Source organism: Lissotriton helveticus, chromosome 2_1 (genome assembly GCF_964261635.1).
Source record: "Lissotriton helveticus chromosome 2_1, aLisHel1.1, whole genome shotgun sequence".
In the NCBI taxonomy this organism is placed as follows: Eukaryota; Metazoa; Chordata; class Amphibia; order Caudata; family Salamandridae; genus Lissotriton; species Lissotriton helveticus.
The window spans coordinates 2,030,654,263-2,030,677,661 of NC_136059.1; the positions used below are offsets into that span (position 1 = coordinate 2,030,654,263).

The following is a 23,399-nucleotide window of genomic DNA, read 5'->3' on the forward strand; positions in this document are numbered from 1 at the left end:
CTACTGTAAACTGTGTTATGATTGGTTTCCCATCATTGGCATATTAGATTTACTAGTAACTCCCTAGTACAGTGCACTGGGTGTGTGCCCAGGGCCTGTACATCAAATGCTACTAGAGGGCCTGCAGCCCTGGTTGTACCACCCACACAAGTATCCTTTCAACGGTGTCTCAAACCTGCCACTGCAGTGTCGGCACACAGTTTTAACTGCCATGTATTATGCCACCCTTCTAGGACCTGCACCTTTACACACACACACTGCCATTGCAGGCTGGGCGTTTTGGTGCATACATAGGGAAGAGTCAACATGGCACACACCCCTGTGTGCCATGCCTACAATCCACTGCCCTGTCATAGGTAAGCCACCCCTCTAGCTGGGTGCACTATACCAGTGGCGAGGGTACAGATGCATGAGCCCTGTACCCCTACACTGTCTAAGTTAAGTCTTAGGCAGTGTAAATGCAGTAATGCCAAAGAGAGTATATGGTTCTGGGAGTTTATCATTATGAACTCCACAGCACCATAATAGCTTTGCTGAAAACTGGGAAGTTTGGTATCTACCTTCTTAGCACATCAATGTGGGATTTATTGAAAAATGCACTCAGAGGGCATCTTAGAGATGCCCTCTGAAAAAATGACCTAAGTTTAGTGTACTGGCTGAGTGGCTGCTCGCCAGCTGCCACCACCAGACATGTTCCTAGACCCCTGGGTCGAGAGCCTGCCGTTCTCTGGGATCTGAAACAAAGCACATCCTGGGACGAGGTGCCAAGCCTCCTCACCCATGATGGGCCGGCTCCACGAAGGGGAAGCTTCAAAGGTTTGCCACGTTTGTGAGCTACCCCAGCCATTTGCTGCTCCCAATCAATCAATCAGGGATTTGTGAACTGCACTACTCACCCGCGAGGGTCTCAAGGCGCTTGGAGGGAAGGAGGGTTCGAGCAGCTCTGTCTCATCTGAAAAGCCAGATATTGAGGCACTTCCTGAATGCTTGCTGTGTGGGGGTTCGTCTGATGCTGAGGGGGAGTTCGTTCCAGGTCTTGGTTGTGATGTAGGAGATGGCTCTTCCTCCTGTTCAGCGGATGCATGGGATTTCAGACAGGGTAAGGTCGGCAGAGCGGAGGTTTCTCTTGGGTGCGTAGAAGGAGATTCTTTAATGAGGTATTGGGTTCCAGTGTTGTGGAGGGATTTGTAGACGTGAGTGAGCAGCTTGAAGGTCACTCTCTTTTTGACGGGGAGCCAGTGGAGGTCTCTTAGGTGCTGGGAGATGCGGTCTTTTCATAGGATGCCGAGGGCAAGTCTGGCTGCGGCGTTCTGGAGTTTGAGGAGTAGAGATCTGTTGATTCCGGCATAGAGGGCATTCCCATAGTCCAGTCTGCTGGTTATGAGTGCGTGGGTGACGGTCTTTCTGTATTTCAGGGGGGGGGATACATTTGAAGGTTTGAAGGTCTTGCGAAGGATGCAGAGGGTATTTAAGCTTGTGGAAGATACGGCGTTGACCTGTTGGTTCATGGTGAGGGAGGAGTCGAATATATGATGCCGAGGTTGCGGGCGTGGTCTGCGGGTGTGGGAGGGTTGCCGAGGGAGGTGGACAACCAGGTGTTGTCCCATGTGGAGGGGTGGATCCGAGGACGAGGACTTCCGTTTTCTCTGAGTTGTGCTTCAGGGAGCTGCTGCTGACGTACTGGGTTTTTCAGAACCGGTAGTGAACCGGCAACCCAGCGGTGCCATGGTACACCCAAAGACCTCAGGTTCTTCCTGATTCAGACCACAGAAACTCAGAGTCTTCTAGGTGAAGTCAAGGATCGATTTTATTGGCTGCAACCAAGGTAACAAGCGTCCTAGAAGTACAACACACGGGATGTATATTCTCAGGAGACTGCTCAAATTCACAAAGTCAGGCTTCTCTTTTTATACGAAATATTGTGCTTTAGGCAAACATTCTTCGAATTTACAGTACACCATTGACATTTCTTTGTTACAAAGGAAAAGCAGAGTCATGATGACATGTCCATATTTCACTTCGTCCAGCCCACAACAAATCACCCGGCAAGGTCCAACATTTCATCAGATATCGGTGGCCCCCCAATAAAAACGGGCACCTCCCCATCACAAAGCAAGTGAGAGAAAAGAGCAGGGACAGGTGTGAGCAAGATTCGGCAGGGTGTGTATGTGCTGAAAAGGTTTTATGGCCTGTTGAGCCTTGATGCTATCTCATTCGGCCACTGGGAGAGGAACTGACCAAACAGGTTCGGCCTGGGGCAATGGTTTCAGCTTGCCCAGCCTGCCTAGGTCAGAGAAAAGTTAATCAAGGTGTAAGTGTCCTTTGGAATCAAATTTGGCTGTATTATAAGCCTATGTAAAGGGCAACTCACAAAAATGGCTGCTGTGCACAAAATGGAAGCCAAGGGTTCAGAACGAAAATGACGATTTCGAGGTGAAATCGTCACTCGAAATTGACGAAAATGCTTGTACATAGTGTACTCATCATTCCTGGTCTTTTGATACTAAATTCGTCATGTTACGACGAAGTTTAATTCTCGAGTCCAGAATTATTACACGAGTCCAGAATTTTCAGAACCACAATCCCTCCTTTTGCCCTTACATAGGCAATTTAACCTAATCTCATGCTAGTCTGAGTCCAGGTCTATATTCCTAAAGTCATTGAGATGTTGCTGTAACATCATTCTAGTACTTAGTTCGTCTCTTGATACAGGTTTCCTTACACATGACGTGACACAGAGGCCACATATTGCAGGAGCACACTGCACGCACAGACAGAACAGGAAAAGAATGGCTAAGACCATCCCAATGACCATCAGAATTTTCCATCCCCAACCGGATATCAGTTCCCAGAACCACCCCATAAATGACCAATCTCCTTTATCTACATGAATAGATTCGGAAATCTTATGCAGTTTAGAGATGGCCTGGTACACTGTTGGAGCGTTATCTGGGATGAAAACACAGCAACTCGATTGGATCAATCTACATACCCCACCTCGGTCTGCAAGTATGACATCTAATGCGACCCTGTTCTGAAGGGTCATAAGACGATCCGACTGGAGCTCAGCAGTCAAGTTACTAAGGGCACCAGCAGTTTCGATCACGGTGGACTCAACTACCCTTGTCAATTGCCTTATGTTCCTGCTGTTAGCCATGGATCCCCAGAACGGCAGAAAACCCTTTGTGAAGTCCCCAAATTCTTGTCCTGCAGTGTCTTCTTTGCTCAAGACACCTCTAACTATCCTTGTCTTGTGGTAATCTGCCACTACTGTGTAGGTGGGAGGCAACAGGAATGAAACAAAACATGAGCCCGAAAAGTCAGGGGGCAACCATGTATAGGCTCTATCATGGCAGATGAAATAGGTACCCTTAGCTGCTAAAAACTAAGGGGAAGTCTGGGCTGCAAAAACATACGTTTTAGTGCAGATACTCTTCCCTAACTGAGCTCTGGGATTCGTGCCATTACCTTGCAGACACAGATGACCCTGATGGGGTACAATCCAAATCGGGGAGGATCTCTTAGCCTGCTGTTTCTCACTCAGAGTAGCTCCATATCCGGTTATGTTCCATCCTATGTATACTAGTGTCTCATCTCTCGGGATAGTCTCATAAGAAATACCTTCCTTAATCATGTCTACTATACCCTTAACTAGAGCACTATTTTTTAGGATTGTCTGTTACAGAACGTAGGGGGTAGACTTCATGGGCGTATATGAACATTGTTCTGTATGCCCACACAGAACCATTGTGACTGAATGGCAGGACCAGATAAGGAATACCTTTATCCGTTGTGTGAGGCATAAGACCACACACCCAACAGTTAGTTGTGTTCATTACTAGTTGGTGTTGGTGCAAAAGCTGAACAAATGAGTTATTAATAAACTCTAATCTCCTAGCTGATTCGTGTTCAGGAAGGGGTTGAAAAGAGTGTGGGGAAACAGTAGAAGGAGGAGGTATAGGCGATGTAGTGGGTGCAAATGTTACTCGAAAAGAGAATAACACATAACTTATTAAAAATATCATCACACTGAATAACATAAAAATGCACAGTATCAAGAAGCTTTTCCTTGTCATTACATTACACATCCTGTGTTTAAAGTTCATTTCCTTGGCAGGTCTCTCCATCTCGGAAAACTCCATCCTCTCTAAAGTGCTGCCCGCGACGGGAGGTTGATTCTGCTAAGAAATGCCTCTGTCAATCCAGGGCAACTCCCTTAGACCGACCAGAACTGCCGACCTAACGTCGTCAGCTGCACCCCAAAGACTTTAAGCAATCGCGGCCCTAGCAGCGGAACCCGGATGGCGGTTCGAAAAACAAAAATAAGCACGTTTTCTCAGATGGGAGAGCTGCACTTAAAAAAATAGTACTTGGAGGGAAAAAGAAATATATTAATTTGTCCATAGGTCTCGGTCTCAAATTGTAACGTTTTCTTCCAGGTACTGTTTGATCCTGAAACAAAAGTTCAGGCTCTGTAGTGTTCAGCCGCTTTGATGGTGATACTGCTGGTTGCAAAATATCGTCACTCTCTTGTTCAGTTAGTGTTCCTTTTACACGTGCATCACTGAAAGGTAAGAAACGTGGCACGGTTTCAGTTTCTGAGTCAGCGACACCCTTCTGGACCCACTGGTCATATGGCAGAGGCAGAGGGATCCGTTTACAATGGATTCCATAGATCCAGTTCGCCTTCCCCTCCACTCGAACTGCTGATCTTGTGGAAAGAAGGACGAGGTGCGGTCCGGTCCACCTGGGCTGGTCGTTCTTTGTTCTCTGGAAATTCTTGACCAGCACCCAGGATCCAGGGTTTATTGCGTGTCCTGGAGTCTCAGAGACCGGAGGCAGGGTGTCGTGAACCTGTTGATGCAAAACACGGTATTTAGCCGTCAATTCGTACAGATAATCAAGCAAAACAGGGTGTTCGATCTCGCTGAACTTGGTGGGTCTAGGCACTCCCCATATGTTGGCCAGGCGGCCAAAGACTATCTCATAGGGGCTAAGTTTCACTCGTGAATGCACAGTCATTCTGGTGGACAGGAGTGCTAAGGGTAGAGCGTCAGGCCATTTAAGACCCGTGCTCGCTTGAATTTTGGCCAGTTTTAACTTAAGCGTGCCATTGTAACATTCTACTAATCCAGCTGTTTGGGGGTGATTTGCAGCGTGGAACTTTTGTTGAATATCCAGCCCTTCACACACTCTCTTCATCACACGACCCACAAATTCACTTCCATTATCGCTCCAGACCATTCTAGGCATTCCAAACCTGGGGAAGAACTCTTTCACAAGGGCTTTCGCTGTGGATAAGGCAGTATTGTCTTTTAGGGGGTATGCTTCTACCCATCTTGAGAAGGCACAAACAACAACGAGTATGTATTTTAAATTGTTGCACCTCTCCATGTGAATGAAATCTAGCTGCAAAACCTCGAACGGGTACGTAGGAGGTGCAAAATGACCAGCTGGAGTTGGGGTTACCCTACCAGGATTGTGTTTCAGACACACCATGCAATTCTTGACAACATTCTCTGCACACTTGGGAATTCCTGAATTTTGCCATACTGGAGCCAACAACTTGCAAATCCCTTTCACGCTGATATGAGCCATTCCATGAGCCATTGTAACCACTGCAAGCACATATGCATCGGGTAACAACCATCTCTGATGCTCTGACAATTCAATCCAACAGCCATTTGCATCCATTCTACCCGTACTTTCTCTCCACATGCTCAACTCTTTCTCTGTAGCCTCAGCTTGAATAGACTTCACACTCTCTATTGTGTCCTCACACATTCCAACATCACCAACCCATCTTGCAGGGCCTGCAACATACATTCGGCTCATCACATTTCTTGCAGTTTCTTTCGCGATTTCGTCCGCAAATGCATTTCCACGACCAACATCATCAGTCACCTTCTTGTGAGCACTACATTTCACAATCGCTACTTGCAGAGGCATGGTCAGTGATTCAAGAAGCTCATTCACCAACTGACCATGCTGAATCTTAGCTCCATGCGAAGTCAGGAACCCACGTTCTTTCCACACTCGTCCAAAACTATGAGCCACACCAAATGCATACTGACTGTCGGTATAGACAGTCACTTTCATTCCTCTCGACAACACACATGCTCTTGTAAGTGCAATCAATTCTGCTGCTTGAGCTGAATTATGTGGAATACGTCCAGCTTCAACAATTGTATGCAAAGTCGTGACAGCATATGCTGCAGTCGTGTCACCATTCGGGAGCTTGAAGCATGAACCATCCACCCATAATGTACCATCACATTCAGCAAGAGGAGTGTCCCTAAGATCTATTCTCCCTTTCGTTTCTTCTTCTGTTCTAAGAAAACAATCATGCTGTTCTGAAGCATCTAATTCCTCTACAATTGGCAACAACGTACCTAAGTTTAAAGTGTTGCACCTTTTTATGTGCACATGACTCGCTAACAATGATAATTCGTAACCTGACAATCGAGCACTAGTTAAGTGCTGTGTCTTGGTTCTATTTAACAACGTGTCTACTGCATGTGGGACCATCACGACTAGCGTATTATTCATTACTAGACCAGCAGACTGTCGAATAGAAACAGCTGCTGCCGCTGTGGCTCTTAAACAACTTGGCAACGCTCTAGCTACTGGATCCAAAGTCGACGAAAAATATGCACATGGACGCTGTTTGTCCCCAAACAACTGAGTCAAAACTGACAATGCACAACCTTCCTTCTCATGGACATATAATGTAAAGGGCTTACTGTAGTTGGGGGTACCTAACACAGGAGCCGAACATAATGCTGTGCGCAATTCAGAGAAACTTTTCTGACACTCTTCAGACCAAGGAATGGGATTGGGTGTATCTTTACACGTTAATGCCACCAAAGGTTTGGCCAATAACGAAAAATTTGGAATCCACTGTCTACAGTACGATGTAATGCCCAAGAAAGCACCCACTTCTCTCTGTGTTCTTGGCACACTCAATTTCGCTATTGCCTGAATTCTTTCTGGGGTCAGTTTCCTTCCCTCCTTCGATAAGAGGTGACCTAAGTAGGTCACTTCTTGTCGGCAATATTGTAATTTGGAAAGTGACACTTTGTGATGCAAATCACACAGATGACGCAACAATGACAACGTGGCTCTCTTACATATTTCCTCAGTATCTGCAGCAACAAGCAAATCATCAACGTACTGTACAAGAGTAGCACCTTCAGGTAAAACAATCGTATCAAGCTGTGTTTTTAGAGCTTGACTATATATTGATGGACTTTCACAGTAGCCCTGAGGAGCGCGTTTAAAGCGGAAACTGCGACCTCCTAAACTGAAGGAAAAAATATCCCTGCTCTCCTCAGCAATCGGGATGCTGAAGAAAGCATTCTTCAAGTCAATCACCGAAAACCAGGTGGCAGAAGCTGGAATCATGGTCAATAGGGCAGTAATGTCGGGGACAACTGGAAATTGTGGCACAACTATTTTATTCACCTCTCTAAGATCAATCACAAATCTGTACACAGGTGGCTGAGAGGGATCAGTTTGTTTTAAAACAGGCAAAACAGGACTATGGCAAACGTTGCCTCTTGTCTCTTCAATCACATCTTTTTAAATCAGTTCGTAAACGATCGCTAGCAAAGCTTTTTCACCTTCACTAGAAATTCTATATTGGGGAATTCGTGGCATTCTAACATTGGCTTTCAATGTTACAACATATGGTGGTATTTCCAAAAGACCTACATCATTAGGACCAGTAGCCCAAAGAATATTAGGGAGAGATGACAATTCTGTTGGAAGTTTGTCTCTCGACAAATACATTGGAGAAACCACTTTCTTACCCAGTGTAAGTTGTACTCCAGAAGGAGAACAGTACAAAGTCGCATACAATCTTTTTAGCAAATCTAATCCTAGCAAGTTTTCACCACAACCTGTTGTTAGAATAAGGGGTGCTTCGAATTCACAAGGTCCAACAGAAAGGGACAAAGGGTCAGAAATCGGATTTCTAACTGGGGCGCCAGAAAAACCTACAGAAACATTCATTTCGCCAGACAAAGGTGCGCCAGGGAGTTTGGAGTGCATAATAGAACTCTTTGTAGCACCAGTATCCAACAGAAAAGGCTCTGACACACCTGATGTAATCACCTCAACGTAAGGTCCACTCTGATCTACTGGAACTGAAACAACTCCCTCTCTTTGTCTATGGCTGTCCTAGCAATCATTACCTTCCCAATGCTCATCTTCTGTATAGTAATCATCAGTATAGTACTGAGCTGTCCTACCAGATGCGTTATTCTGCTGATCAAACCTATTCATCGAATTTTGAGGTGGAAGAGACTGTGTGTTCTGGGGGAAATTTCCACGTCCTCTACCTCTAGATGCTTGCTGAACACCTCGACCTCTTACACCAGAAGCACCATTTGCACGCTGTAATAAAATAGGACAACTATACTTGAAATGACCCTCTTCCTTACAATATGAACACTGATTGGGGCCTACAGGGACACGTGGTTGAGTATACTCGACTCTTTGCGAGTTCCTCTGATACTGTTGAGGCTGCTGATAATTATTCTGATAGTTACTCTGACCACTATTATTTTGACCACCACTATTCTGGCCACCACCACCACGTGGCGGATATGCTTGCTGTAACAAAACCTTCGTTTTCAACTCTTTAGTTTTCTTTTCTGCTCTATCTTTCTCGTCTTTGTCTCGATTTTCGTAATACTGTGCAGTAGCCAATATCTGTGCTGAGGAGGAAACTGCCCAAGAACTCTCGGAGTCTTTCAACTTTTTACACGACTCTGGAAGCAGATTGTGCACGAATTTATCGACGAACAAACGCTGACCACCTTCTGTGCTCATATCTTGACCACTGTGGTCGACAAAAGTCTCTTCAAACCTGGTGAAGAAATCTGAGACCGTTTCATCTTTCTTCTGCTTACATGCAAACAACTTATCCCAATTTACACGTATTGCGGGCATTATCGTTTTCATGTAATCAATTATTTTACCAGGAAGTTCGGCTACTAAAGGCTCAGGCTTAGCACCACCAACTTGTCGGGCATCTGCAGTAGCAATATTAGCCCATGTGTCACCTAACTCCTGATCATGATCTACATGACGAATCTTACCCCATAAAGGCTGTGGAACAACATTCCCAAATAACATATCGATATCGGCTAAATTCATTATACATGACCCAGCAGTTTGTAACAACTCTTTGTAATACCCTGCAGGATTTTTACGGTGATCAGGTAATGTCTGTTTAAGGGCTAAAACTTCAGCTCGCCTCCATGGGACATGTACCCACACACGCTGAAAGTGTGGCAGAATAGGTGGGTTAGCATTTGCGTCACCCTCTCTCCATTGTGGGGGAACTTCTCTCATGGGGTACTGTCGCGCCTTTTTCCTACCATGCTCAAAAAGCGACTGAGAAGGGCCCCCCTTACTCCGATATGACAACAATATCTCAACCGCTCTCTTGACATCGTGACCTACAATCATGCCCTCTGCGAAATTGAACCGCACACGACACAACTCTTGTGGGTTGTATTCCAGATCATTGTCTTCCAAATCCTCACAGAGAAAAACACATTTGTTCAAAAACATATCTCTGCGTCGGTGCTTCCCATTGACGGAAGACTTCCATGACCGACTCTACATCATATTTTACAGTGTCCAAAACCCATTTATGCGCTAAACGATTCAGTGAATCTCTCTCTTGATAGTCAGGCAGTTGACTTCGCAACTGTCTTCGTCCCATGTTAGGGGTCGTAGTAGGCGACCCGAAAAGAGGTGAGAAAAGATTAGTAACAGTGTTGGCCATTTTCTGACGAACGGAAGGAGAAACTGAAGGAAGAACGGGTGGAAAAACAGGGTGAGATAAGGCAGGGGCAGAAGCAATAGCAGAGGGATCATTAGGAGAAGTAGAAGGTGCACTAGGCAAAGTGGTAGAAAGCACAGGTGAAACAGATGTGATCGGTGGGCCTTGAGGAGGCTGCACCAAAGGAGCAGGAGCCAGCTGAAGAACAGCTGGTGGGTGCTGTGGAGGAACAGGAGGCACAGGTTGCACAACTAAAGGTTGTGGAGGTGCCGTGGCATTTTGCGCATAGGGGGGTGGCGAACCTAATAAATGCGACATTAACGGATCTTTTTCACGCTCTTTTGCTGCCTCTTGCTGAAGAGACGGCAAAACTGGATAGCATTTATCTATTACCATTTTACGTTGCCTGTGCAACTGCTCACTCGTCTGTTCTTCTTCATTGTCTTTAAACTACATAGCAGCTTGCATTATCGAAATACCCCCTTATCTCTAATTTTTCTTTGCTAATTTAATTTCCTTCTGTTTGGCTTCCTTACGCCATAGGCGGAAAGAGTCAAACATCGCCGGCCGGGCTTTCTTTTTGAAAAGTTTAACTTCGAGATTGCCTAAAATTTCTGTATCAAAGCTACCATATTGGGGCCATTTTAAAACACCATCGTTTCTGGTGTATTTGATCCACACTTCATTATACGTGATGGGCCCTACTCCATGTTTTACATATAATTCGTAAGTTGGAGTTCCAACCGGAGGAACCGGACATGAGTCCTCCAATCGGGAGTCCCTATTATTACAACCAAGACAAAACAAATTTCCAAGTCTAAGACCAGGCATCTTCGCTCTCTAGTCTAGCTCCAAACTTCAAAGGATTATCGATTACGATATTCTCGTGAATACACGAGTCCTTCGGCTTTGGCACTTGCAAGTTCCAAAAATGATCCCAAAGGATACCCAAGACTAAGAACCAACTAAGGACTGGGAGACGCTCCACTTATACTTAACTGAAATATCGATGACGTCACCAGAAGACTCGTCTTAGTGTTTCGCTCTACCAAACTTCAAGGGTCCAAATCAGGGCGATAGCCAGGGCAGCAGTCCTTTGTAGCCGTCGGGAAGCGGGGAACCTCGCAGCAAAGACTTTTGGACCACGTCGACATGCAGGGGTCGATGAAGTGGATGGCCTTCCTCCAGAATTTTCACACGAAGCTCCTCACGAACCTCGGGCTGGACTGGTACCGTTGGTATCGCCCGAAACATTGGGCGCCAACTGAGGTACTGGGTTTTTCAGAACTGGTACTGAACCGGCAACCCAGCGGTGCCAGGGTACACCCAAATACCTTGGGTTCTTCCTGATTCAGACCACAGAAACTCAGAGTCTTCTAGGTGAAGTCAAGGATCGATTTTATTGGCTGCAACCAAGGTAACAAGCGTCCTAGAAGTACAACACACAGGATGTATATTCTCAGGAGACTGCTCAAATTCACAAAGTCAGGCTTCTCTTTTTATACGAAATATTGTGCTTTAGGCAAACATTCTTCGAATTTACAGTACACCATTGACATTTCTTTGTTACAAAGGAAAAGCAGAGTCATGATGACATGTCCATATTTCACTTCGTCCAGCCCACAACAAATCACCCGGCAAGGCCCAACATTTCATCAGATATCGGTGGCCCCCCAATAAAAACGGGCACCTCCCCATCATAAAGCAAGTGAGAGAAAAGAGCAGGGACAGGTGTGAGCAAGATTCGGCAGGGTGTGTATGTGCTGAAAAGGTTTTATGGCCTGTTGAGCCTTGATGCTATCTCATTCGGCCACTGGGAGAGGAACTGACCAAACAGGTTCGGCCTGGGGCAATGGTTTCAGCTTGCCCAGCCTGCCTAGGTCAGAGAAAAGTTAATCAAGGTGTAAGTGTCCTTTGGAATCAAATTTGGCTGTATTATAAGCCTATGTAAAGGGCAACTCACAAAAATGGCTGCTGTGCACAAAATGGAAGCCAAGGGTTCAGAACGAAAATGACGATTTCGAGGTGAAATCGTCACTCGAAATTGACGAAAATGCTTGTACATAGTGTACTCGTCATTCTCTGTCTTGTGATACTAAATTCGTCATGTTACGACGAAGTTTAATTCTCGAGTCCAGAATTATTACACGAGTCCAGAATTTTCAGAACCACACTGCTCATCCAGGATGCAACGTCTTTCATTCCTTCCTGGAAACTGTGTCTGGTGATGTTGGGTTCTATGGTGAGGGAGAGAATGAGCTGGGTGTCAGCAGCGTAGGATACTATGCTGAGTCTGTATTTTCCATGCTCCCAGCAACTGGCCCCTACCAGTTCTGACCCCCACTTTGGGCGGGAGAATCAGCGGGGACAACAAGTTAGGAGGAGAGGTGTGTTCATCTTGTGTCCCCCTCAGTTGGGGGAGGCGAGATGAAGCACAACTCTTAGTCCCTGCCATCTTGCAGATAGGGGACCCAGCCAACCAGAGTGAGGCGTATGCCCCCATCCCACTGGAGGGTTGTATAATGGGGGGTACCCACCCCAAGGAAAGGACCCATGTGTCCCGACCTGCATCTACCTGTAACACCCCTAAATCTAGTATTTAGGAGCAACCTCAAACCTTGCCTCCTCAGACAAGAAGCAAGAAGAAGAAGGAATGAAGAAGCCATACTGAAAGAAGAAGAGGAGGACATCAACTGACTTGGCCCCAGCCCTACCGACCTGTCCCAACCTCGAACTTGCTCCAACAAAAACTTGCTCCAACAAAACCTCAGTGTGTCCTGAGGCCAGCAGTCCCCAAGAACCCAAAGGAGCTGCCCTGCTTTCCCAAACCAGACTTTGTCTCCCGTGAGCACCGGATTTGCTCACAACAGACTCTGGCTCTGGCCAAATCCACGAGTCTGCACCACTCTGCACCCGACGCCCATGGCCCAGGTTTGAGTGGCCCAATACCACGAGGAGGACTCCCAGCTATCCTGACCTGGGATCCGTTGATCCCTGACCTGCCTCAAGTCTCCAACCGACACCTGCAGCCCCTTTCTGGAGGGTACCCCTGACTGCGACGTGAGCCGCTAAGAAAAACCCGAAACCTAAAGACACCACTGCACTCGACATCCACCGCCTTGGGAGAGTACCCGCACTTCTCAGCACTTCTATCATACATTTAATGTGAAAGTACCAGCACTTAGGAGAAAACAGGTACTCTGGATAGTGGGTACCAGGACTTCTCTATTTCTATTTAAAGCACTGGTCGTAAGGAGCACTCAACTTCTCACATAAGGCCGGCACCATATTTGCCCTTTTTAGGTCGAGCCTGGGCAGTGAATGAGGTGCTCTATCAGGCATGCTTTATTGAGATATGGAATAAAAGCTCCCCCCATTCCCTGCCCATATTTTCAATTGGCTCCTGTAGCTGCCCTTTCAAAATCGCTGCTTTTGATTGATAAATAGGCTTAGTAGTCGCTCCTTGGTACTGACTTGTCTGTATTTGTAACCTCCTATAAGGACAGGCCTTTTTACTTGGGTTGTTACACGGTCTGCTTTATCTAGTCTGAGAGCACAATTTTCTTTAATGATCTTCCACTATTCCACCCATGACGTGCTTTCCTACGAGGCAGCACACCGGCTGCTTTTATATTTTTAATAGTAATGACTGCGGGTCCGCTTTAACTAAAGGGGTGCCCTTATTTATTTATTTCATTTTCCAGCACTGTCCGCTTTAAATATAGCAGATGCGCATTTTTATTTATTTAATTTTCCAGCGCGGTCCACATTAACATTAGCGGCCGCGCTACAAAACCTTTGTTAATTTATTTTTTTATTTTTGGGTGAAAACGACCCAAAACGCACTTTCACTTTAATGTTGGCCGCGCCCATTTCTTTAGACGCTGCCCACTGTAACCTGGATACGGCGATCAGCGTCTAAAGAAAGGAGCACAACCACCATTAAAGTGGTCTCGCATTTGCGAGAGTTTGAGCTATTCTCATTTTAAATAACAATGCCTTGTATATGTGTGTTGGTTTTAAACACACTAATGAAAGGCTTTTTCATTTACAATTGCACTAGCTTAAACTCTCGCAAATGCGAGACCTATTGCATTGAAAATGTTTGTTAAGTGTATGTAATACTTTATTGTACGATTAATTAAAATTGTTACAATTGTTTTTTAAAAGAGACATTAGTGAGCATTAGACTAGTAAAACCCATTATACATAGTTACATAATTCATTAGAGATTTAATTATACATCGCCAATGTACTTTAGAGGGGGGTTCGGGTAGTAAACCTAAGAGAGGGGAACAGTAGAAATAGCTTTGTATCATAAAACAAAGGAAGAGGGAGTGCAAACTCAGCATTAAAGTGACTTATCACAGGCGGACGTGGATTAAAGTGACCCGATGCTGGCTGGACAATACTAGTATGAAAAGGGGCCAGGACTGACGGGGTGGCCCGGCGGAGAAATTAAAGGTTTGTTGCCGGGCCCCACGGATATTTCTGCAACCCACCTGAGCAGACATTGAATTCCTGGTGGTTACGTTTTTAAGTGCTTAGTGAAAGCTAACTTGTGAATCAAACATCTTCACGTGAAAAACTCTTCACTTTCCTACTTTGTTGCCCTAAAACGTACTCTCAAGCTTTTAAACCTCACCCCAACCAGAGGACCCCTTTCTGGGGGGGGGAATGCAGTACGCCAACTGCCAGTTTAAATAATAGAAATGCATTTCTAGAACTTATGTACAGATCGAATGTCACTGTTCTCATACTGTTGAAACCCGGTTCCTTTTTGTATTTGTGTGCATAACAAATCGATGTATTTCCCGCTGTTTCATATTATAGTTTTTGTCCTTAACCCTTGGAAACTGTATATTCTCTGCTGTGGTGTGTATATTATCGCCTCATCTGCCTGGAAGATTATTTTTCTGATACTTTGTATCGGACGCCTCTGTTTAGATAAATCCGGTCTCTACACGCCCCAGAATAAATAAACTAACAAAGGAATGAATGAGCGAATAAATAACTAAATAAACAAACAAGGAATAGGTAGCTAACAGCTCAAATAAATAAATAAATAAACGAATAAATAAATAAATAAACACAAAAAAAATAACCCACCATGAGGAAAAGTCTATTTGTGTTTACTTCGGTTTTTAAGCAGTGTAGTTTGTTTGTTTAGGAGTGGTGTGGGGTTCTCTTCCACGAGCCTCTTGCGCTAGGACCCGGATGGGCGGATGGATGGAGGCCCCGCTGTCAGAGGGTGGGTTGATCTTTTCCCTGCCGCGGCAGTGGTGCAGATGGACGCGCTGCAGTGGGGCTCGGCTGCGGCGAGGTGGCGCTAGAGAGCCTGATGCTGGAGACGGACGGGCGGTCGGGGAGGCGGGGACGTGGAAGTTGGGTTTCTTGGGCCTCCTCCTCCTCCTTGTCTTCGGCTCGCGCGGCCCCGCCCCTCCTCGCCGGATCGGGACTCGCCCTGCTCGCGCCGCGCCAGCCCTCACCATGGTTTCAGCCGCTGCACAAAGCCGCCGCCGGTCCCTGCATCCCTGAGGCCGGGGGGGTGACCGAGGCAGAGCCCGCCCGCCATGCCCTGGCCCCGGAGCTAGAGCCCGCAGGCGCTCAGCCACGAGCCCGCAGCTGCCCCGCTTCTCCTGCGCCCTGACCTCCTCGGCCCCTCGGATGGCGAGCGGGGCCCGGCCCCGGGATCATGCAGCAGCAGTCGGGAGGGACGCATAGAGCAGCAGAGACCCGGAGCAGCCGCCGCGGAGAGCGGAGCAGGAGCGAGGGATCCCGCCACCGCTGCCCCCGGAGCCCAGCACTCCGGACGGAGCCGCAGCCTCCAGGAGCACACGGGCAGGCCCTCGGGCTGGGCTCTGCCCGCCGCCACCAGCCGCTGCACTCCCGTGGTCACACCGCTGCCTCCCCCGTGCTCAGATTAGGCCCGTCCGTGGATCCCACCCTAACAGGTCCCCTCAGACCCCTGGGATAACATCTGTCTTTGGCACTGCCCTGTAGCCCGCCTTTGCCCTCTTCTGTCAACTCTCTGCCTCCTGTCCCGTTACTTCTCTCTGACCACCTGCGCCTACTCTCTTTGACCCTTTCTCTACATATCTTTGTCCGATCTTATTTCTTCCTGCCCTTCTTCTCTTTAATCTGACTCTTCCATCTCCCTGCTCCAACCACCTCACTCAGTTTTAAGATCTTTATTCGACCTGTCTGCACACTCTGATATACGTATCTCCTTCCTTAGTATCTTCAGTTTTCCTTTGCTTCTAAAGCTCTTTCTTCTCTTCAGACTGCTTTTACAACTCGCTGCCCCTCTCAGCCCTACTCTCAGGCGCTCAGATGTTACCTGTGCCGTTTCTTCTCTCTGTCACTGCCTCCTTGTTGGGGTTGAGGCGTTAGTCCCCTCTAATAGGGTGCCCCCAAGCAGCGGTCTGATGTCCCATGGGCAGAGGTGATGCCGACCCAGGGCTGGAGGGCAGTAGGATTTTTCAGGGGGGGAGTGAGGTCTGAGTGAGGGACAGGGCTGAATTAATAGGGAAGAGAAGGCGAAGCATCTTGATCAGAGGGTGAGCGGGGGTCAAAGGGTAAATATAGTAAACAGACTCTGGGCTGCAGTAGGTCAACTTAAGCAAGGAGGGAAGGGACCTTCCCAGATAGGACGTGTCTTTTTTACTTTCTGGGGTTGCAGACGGTGTGCCCAACTCCCATTAGGGAGATTGGTTTACTGAGGTCATCCAAAGTTTTAAAGAAGCGGGAAATGGCAGTGCCACTTTAGTGCAGTTAGCTAGCGGTGGTGACACATCCCGTACTTCATTTTTACACATTCTCCCTGAAAAGGATATTATAGAATCCGATTCACCGGCCTTGAAATACATGTTTTTGTTCTAAGTTTCTGGAACGTTGTCCATTTGCGGTGCAGCTGGATCTGGGACGGGAGAAGACTGTTGTTCACAGCCTCGAAGGAGTGTGTTTTGCCAGACGGGAGCTCTGCAGTGAGCAGAACCCGGAGTGGGCCCCTTCCGGGGGACACCTGTCTAAAGAAGAGCCGAGTGTTCACCCCATTGGACTGGATAGTGTGAGTGGACCCTGCAGCCAAGGACAGATCCAGGGCCCAATGCGTTTGGGCACTTCAGGAGAGCTGGACAACAGTCGCCCCCTGTCGACGACGGCGGATCACCAAGGCTTTCCAATGGCATCTTATGTGGATAACAGCTTCCGGCAGGCAGTGATGAAGAACCCAGCGGACAGGAGCCAGCAGGTACTTCATTCAGCCTCTCACACACCCACCCTCTCTCACACGCCCTCTCTGCATAAACTGATGTACCGATGCCCGTTAAATGTAAATGTCACAAGTGTTGTTATACTATTGAGAATCCGCATTTCAAGAAACACTCCGTTTTCACGTGTGCTCTCCAGCCTTTGTGAATTATGTCGATGTTCTTTTTATTTTGTTTTTGTTTTATGTGGAGACGAACTGTCTGGGTCCAGGCTGGTTTAATAGTGTGATACCTCGTTATAAAATGGATTTTTGTCTCTCCTACCACTTTAGAGGTCTTACTTGGCCTCCGCAAGCGGTGTTTGATCCTGGCACCTCGCTCTTTAAGACTTGCCGCAAGTGTCTGTGGCATCTTTGTGAACTTAACTCGGTTGTGCAGATGACGTTTCTTTCTGACAGCAGCAGAGAGCGACCGTGATCAGTGTTGTGCTGCAGTCACCCAGCCACTTGCCTTTCGTCATTGCCCCTTTGCTTGTTCCTGGTTAGCATTTAGTACAGTTTGACTTTGTTGATTTCTTTTTTGTTGTTGCTCATTTTCCTACGAGTCCCTCCCTGTGTCCCCAGAGCACGATGTAAAGGCAGCTTCCCTCCTGACTGGGTCCTGAACCTCTTTTGAATCACACCTTTATTTATTATTTCAACTTTTCTTACCACTGGCTGATTTGTGTTTATAAGTGGTATGCCATGTTGGCACATTTTTACTCCTGAATGGTGACATTCTGTCTCTCTGACGCCAAGTGCTTAAACGATTACCTTTTGTAGTATCCCAGTGCCTTTCTCTTTGAATGTTGGAAGGTTTTGCAGAGTTAAATCAGATATCAGTCAGTATCAGGAACGGAGATAACTATTAGACCTGATACTGCAGTATTTGTATCTTCTTGTGAATTTCAGACTCTGCTTTTTTTTCCTGGGTAGATGAAAGCCAAAAGGGCCTTAGGACTGTCTGAAGAAATACCCGTTCATCAGACTTCTACAGGCATGTCCACTTTTTCGTGTTGCGTTGCCGCCCCCACCAACCCGAGTCCCCATGCTTACCAAGTGTGCCATTCAGGAGAAGGGTAACAGCCTCCACCCTCATCCTACATCCTCCTGAGTGGTCCTTCAGCAATTCATGCTTGAGTACCAAAGGCACGGCCGTGTAAGATGACAGGTGAATTTGGGGTCAACTGAGATGAGTAAAGGATCAATTACATTGGTAATAAGAACTCATAGGCTTCTCAGCGCTTTAGTAGCAATGACCATTACAGAGGTCTAACGCACTACATTTTTATTCAACTTTAGAATAGCGTCATATGGTGGTGGAAGAAACTTTTGAGCCCGCCCTTCCCGGCTTGTCTCTTTACTGATTTCTGAGAGAATCCTAATTAGTATCCAATAATTAGTCCATATGTGGATCCGTCTTTATTTCCACAAGCATAACTCAGACCACGTAGACCATCGCTTTCTCTTTGGTAGCTTTTTTTGGTCCATGTTTTCTGCAGTGAGGTGCTGAGGGGGAAAAAAGCCTTTTTCTGTTCCGTTTGGAATGGGCTGTCCATGACTTCATTGCATTTCCAGTGTTAAGTTCTGTAAAAGGCTTAAAACACACCTTTTAACAAAGACCATCAGTCCTTTGTGTTCATAGCTTCCCATTTCTATGTCCCTTTTTTGCCAGCACCAGGAAACCTCTTGGGCATCTCAACATTTTACAAAAGCTACTGCACCGTAAAATACAATTTCAGCTCCTTATGCCTCAGTTGTCCATGGGTTAGCTTTGAAGTGTAGAGTAGTATGGGAACGGAAAAGTGGGTACGGCATAGTGAATGTAGGGGAATTACCCCAAAGTTACTATTCGCGAAAAGTTCACTACCAGCTTTGCATATTCCAAAGCATCACTCCCAAGGCAGTACCTTCTGGGTCTGGCATGGGTGATTGACACTTAACGACCGCAGAAAGACCCCCCCCTCACTTGTGGAATCTCCACACTAGACGCTATGCTAATCCTGCCTTTACGAAGTTCTGCTTGAGTTTTTTTTTCTTCAAGCTGTCTGTCTAACTTGTGTACCAGGTTGATTAGGACTGAACATTGTGAATGTTAAAATGAATTCTCAGGTGCAGGTTGCTCACAGTACAGAACCTTTTCCTGGGTTCCAGTAGGAGACCATAAGGTCTGCTTTGCCATAGTTGAGGCCGCATTATGTACTTTGTAGATGTTACATTTGATAGGAAGTCCTCGAGGGACGGGAGGGATCCCTTAACATGAGCATCACGGACGGAGAATATAACTAATTACAAAACTGGTTTATATAGACTTGCGTACTGAGGATCAATAACCAGACAGTTGTGTTAGGGATGCCTTAGAGGCATTTCTTCTCGTGGGATGCACAGTGTCCTCCCCATCACGCCTACCTTTGATCATTTTACTATTTACAGAGCATGTTACTTGCAGTTGGCTTGTGCAGTGTATGAACCAGACCTGGTCGAAAAAAAGGTGCAATGATTAAGAACTTGTTTTGGGAAATAAATGTAGCCTCCGAATTTCATTCATTTAGCAACAGTACTCTAGCTGTTAAGTGCATTAATGGTAAGGCTGCTAAAGGCAGGGGAATCTGTTTACATTGTCCAACCCTCCCACTTTGATTAGGTTTTTTGATATATTTAATTTGTACATTTTCCTGCCCAGGCATTATACGGCTAAATGAAATACAGGAAACTTCATATGGCGAGCCTGAACCCCCTGGAAGAAAGATTTCTAAGAGCTATTAATCTTTTCAACGTTTTTAACCAAATATTTTTACTGTGGCCACTTATTACTGGTCGTACATACGTCCCCTGGTTGTTCGTACGTCCCCTGGTTGTTCGTAAGCACTCGACCAGTTATTGTTTCACTGCTCAGCGGGGCTGTTCAAGTTAAAATGTTCTGTCTTTTAATGAGTCGGTTCCTGCAAGGTGGAATGTATTTCAGTACCAGGAATAAAATCAATATGATAGGAAGTAAAATACACTACAATTCAATTGTGATCTGACGAAACAGCCCAGACCGAAAAGACAGGTTGCAGAAGGTGAGACGCATCTGGCGTGTAAGTGTAATTGCCTTCAAAGCTAGGTCATAGAAGGTGGAGAGAGTTCAAAGGTCACGGTGCCTACAGCAGGGACCTGTGTACAATCCGACGTCATCGGTCGGAAATTTCGTGTGTTAAATGAACCTTTGAACTTTCCAATGCTTATTGGTTAACCAGCTTTAGTTGTGATAGTACTGCTGTGCTGGTAAAGCAGGCCGAGTCCCAAGTGTGGTATGCGCCTGTAGAAAGAAGTGATGGTTCATCAAATGGTACTCAGAGTATCCCGCAGGATGGTCAAAATGATCCTATTTAAACCTGTGTAATTTCTCCCTATAAGATCAGAGTAATGTTTAGGTAGCAGTGTGTGCGGGTCATATAACTGACATGCATTAACTATTCAGGCAGTGTGTTCATTCTCATTGGCACCCCCTCTGTGCCCTAACATGTTGTTCTTGAGGCAAAACACGGAATAAATGGAAATACTCTAGTAACTTTTTTTGTGATCTACATTTAAGATAGACTTGGAACCCGAGCAGGGCCAGTATCTGTGTGTTTTAATGAGTGCACAGTCGGCTGTTCTCAGTTGGTTAACACGCCTGTTGACAGGTGGCTCATTCTTGTGTCTTTCTTTTGAGGAGCTCCAGGGGTTTAAGACCATAAACTGCAACAGCTGATACCGTGCATCTGTTTCAATATTCCACATCTTTTCCCACTTGGCCCCATCTCTACACAGCAGGGATAATCGACACCGGGAAATATTTAGAACAGCCTTCTGTGTTCTCATACGGCAGGGTTCTCGCTATGATTTACGGGTTGCGTTCTGTTATTTTTACTTGGGTTGCGATTTCTAGGTGTTTTTCTTGGTTCCAGGAGTGGTGGTTTAAGCAGAAAACAGGCAAATGGTGATGCAAACATGCTAAAAGGGGCTATTTTTTGCTGTTTTTTGGTTTGCTTTGATATAAGGCTGTGTGTTATTGTTTGATTACTCCATGCCTGCACCTCCCTCTCCAGTCTTCAGATTCCATGAAAGCCAGTGATGGAATGGTCCCAAGTGCACCAAATTAGATGTTTGCCATGTGGTTGGTGAATTCAGATTCCACAGCATGCACAGTGTGTGGGTGAGTTTGCGGCAACTCTAGGGAGGATTGGTGTTTCTCGAAAATGAGGTCTTCTTTTAACAAAGCCTCTACTTTGACTATTAAAAGGATTTTCTTGAAAAAGGAAAAATGAATTAATTTCCCTATCTGCCCTTACGCAGCTTTTTTTCCCCATAAATATATCTTTTAACATTGTCTTGTTCACATTTTTTTTACAAATGTTTTACAGTGAGTGGTTTCAAAGATATTATCATGATGTAATCTAAATCTTATTTCTCTTAGTTGGGCCATCTAACGAGTTGACACCCCAGAACAAGGCTTGATAAACAGCATTATTAAACAAAGCCTTCATCACCAGATGAAGTGTGTAGACTATTTCATATTTCTCTCTAGTCTGTCAGATCGGGCACTGGTTTGGGATCTGTTGGGGCAGTTATCATATGAACCTCCTCATTTTCTGTCCACTTGGTCACGTCTTTACACCATTGGTTGTGTAATGGACCCTTATCCTGTAGTCAACTGGAGAGTGACCAGCTCCCCATGGTCATTCATCTTCAACCCAGACTGCTTTAGAAAATGATTTGCGTCCGCCTACATTTCTCAATAGAGGTGGATGGAGCGCAGGGTTGGTCCTTTGTCTGATGGGACCAATGCCTCACGATCAAATGGGCTGTGTCTGATCTGCAGGTGTCGATACGTTCCAGTCCCGCCACCTTCCATTGGTGAAGCTTTTATGGGGAAGTGTAACAGAACCAGCAGTGAGCAAGTGACATTATTTGGGAGATTTATTGACAGTAGTTTGAAATGCTGTACAAGGTATGTTGTCGGCTTTTTTCTACCCACTGTTTTATGGGGAGAGCTTCACTCGAGGCCTGAAGATGGGATGTTGGTGTTGTGAAGGGAATAAGTAATGGACACTCGTCATGCTGTGGTATAGGTTTTACTATAGCACATGTACACTGTTTATCTGCAGAGGCATCTTAATGCTGAAAAACGAAGCGACCAGCAATGGTTTATTAGCGTTTAGTGAGTGAGTGTATGAAAACCTGTGATCCTTCATTCTGGCGAGGAATAGAATTACTGGGAGACTTGCACTGCGGGTTTGTATGTCAGTATATCTCGTTTTTAATAGTGTGCTAACTCAATTCATAGCAAAAATATCAAAAAGGTAAGTACATGCTGGTATGTATAACTCCACATCTGCGTACTTTGAAGATATAAATGGTCAAGATACATATGTGTGGATTGATGTGTAGTAAAACTATACTTACCAGTGTGTTCTTACCTTCTCCATATTTTGTTTCGGCATGTGCGAACAGAACATTAAATACTTGATATTCTGATGCCACAGCTCACAGCGATGGCTCTCCACCATGTCTGATTCAAGGAAAGAGGATTTTATAGCCGAAAATCAGCAAGAAATAACTATTTTTAGCTGCTGATCACCGATCCGTGTCCACACAGTGTCGCCTGGTAATGATATTTTTTAACTTTTCAGGGCCTCCTGCGAAGAGCCCTAAGACAGTGTTGATGCTGAGTAAATACGCATTAGTGGCGTGAATACGTTTAAAGGACTGTTTAAGCTGTAGTTTAAACTGGATTGACTCAACCAACCATTGGCTAGCATGGAGATTTCAGTGTCCTACGAGTTCTTTAAAGTGTCCCTCCTATTGACTTGTTAGTTTGCTTGAGTTCATGGAGACTAAATATATCTTATATTTTATTTTACAGAGTTTTATATAGGGTGAACTTGACCCGAATCGGGTATCAGAACGCTTTACATAGCACCAGTTGCATTACATGAGGACACACAATTATTTTTGTTAGGCACGGGGAGATTAAGTGATTTGCCCAGAATCACAGGATGTTCAGCGTCCTAGCTGAGACTCAAACCCAGTTCCCCAGATTCAATGTAGACCGCCCTAGCCGTTAGGCCAACTTCTCTCCCTTAAGCATGTTTTTGCGTTTTATGTCCTGTTTTGATTATGGAAAGTGGAGGGCACTAGGGAAACTTAAGTAACAGGTTACTAGTAAATAAGTTATCATGTGTGCACATCTGTTAATGTACCCAGGAATCTGTGATGAAGTGAGTTGGACTTTATACCTCACAGGTGCGTCCAGCAAGAAGGGAAGATATTTCTTTCTGTAGCCAGACATGTCCCACTCAGTATGCGACTCATCACAGTTAATTAGTA

At 45.8% G+C, this 23,399-nt stretch overlaps 1 protein-coding gene across 1 annotated transcript in view; it reads left to right on the forward strand.

The window, feature by feature from the left end:
- Positions 1 to 15,157: 15,157 nt before the first annotated feature.
- Positions 15,158 to 23,399, forward strand: part of LOC144820356 (rap guanine nucleotide exchange factor 6-like) — a 754,449-nt gene continuing 746,207 nt past the window's right edge. The window contains exon 1 of the mRNA XM_078677919.1: positions 15,158 to 17,048. Within this exon, the coding sequence (XP_078534045.1) occupies positions 16,905 to 17,048 (144 nt within the window). The 5' untranslated portion in view covers positions 15,158 to 16,904. The remainder of the gene's footprint in view (positions 17,049 to 23,399) is intronic.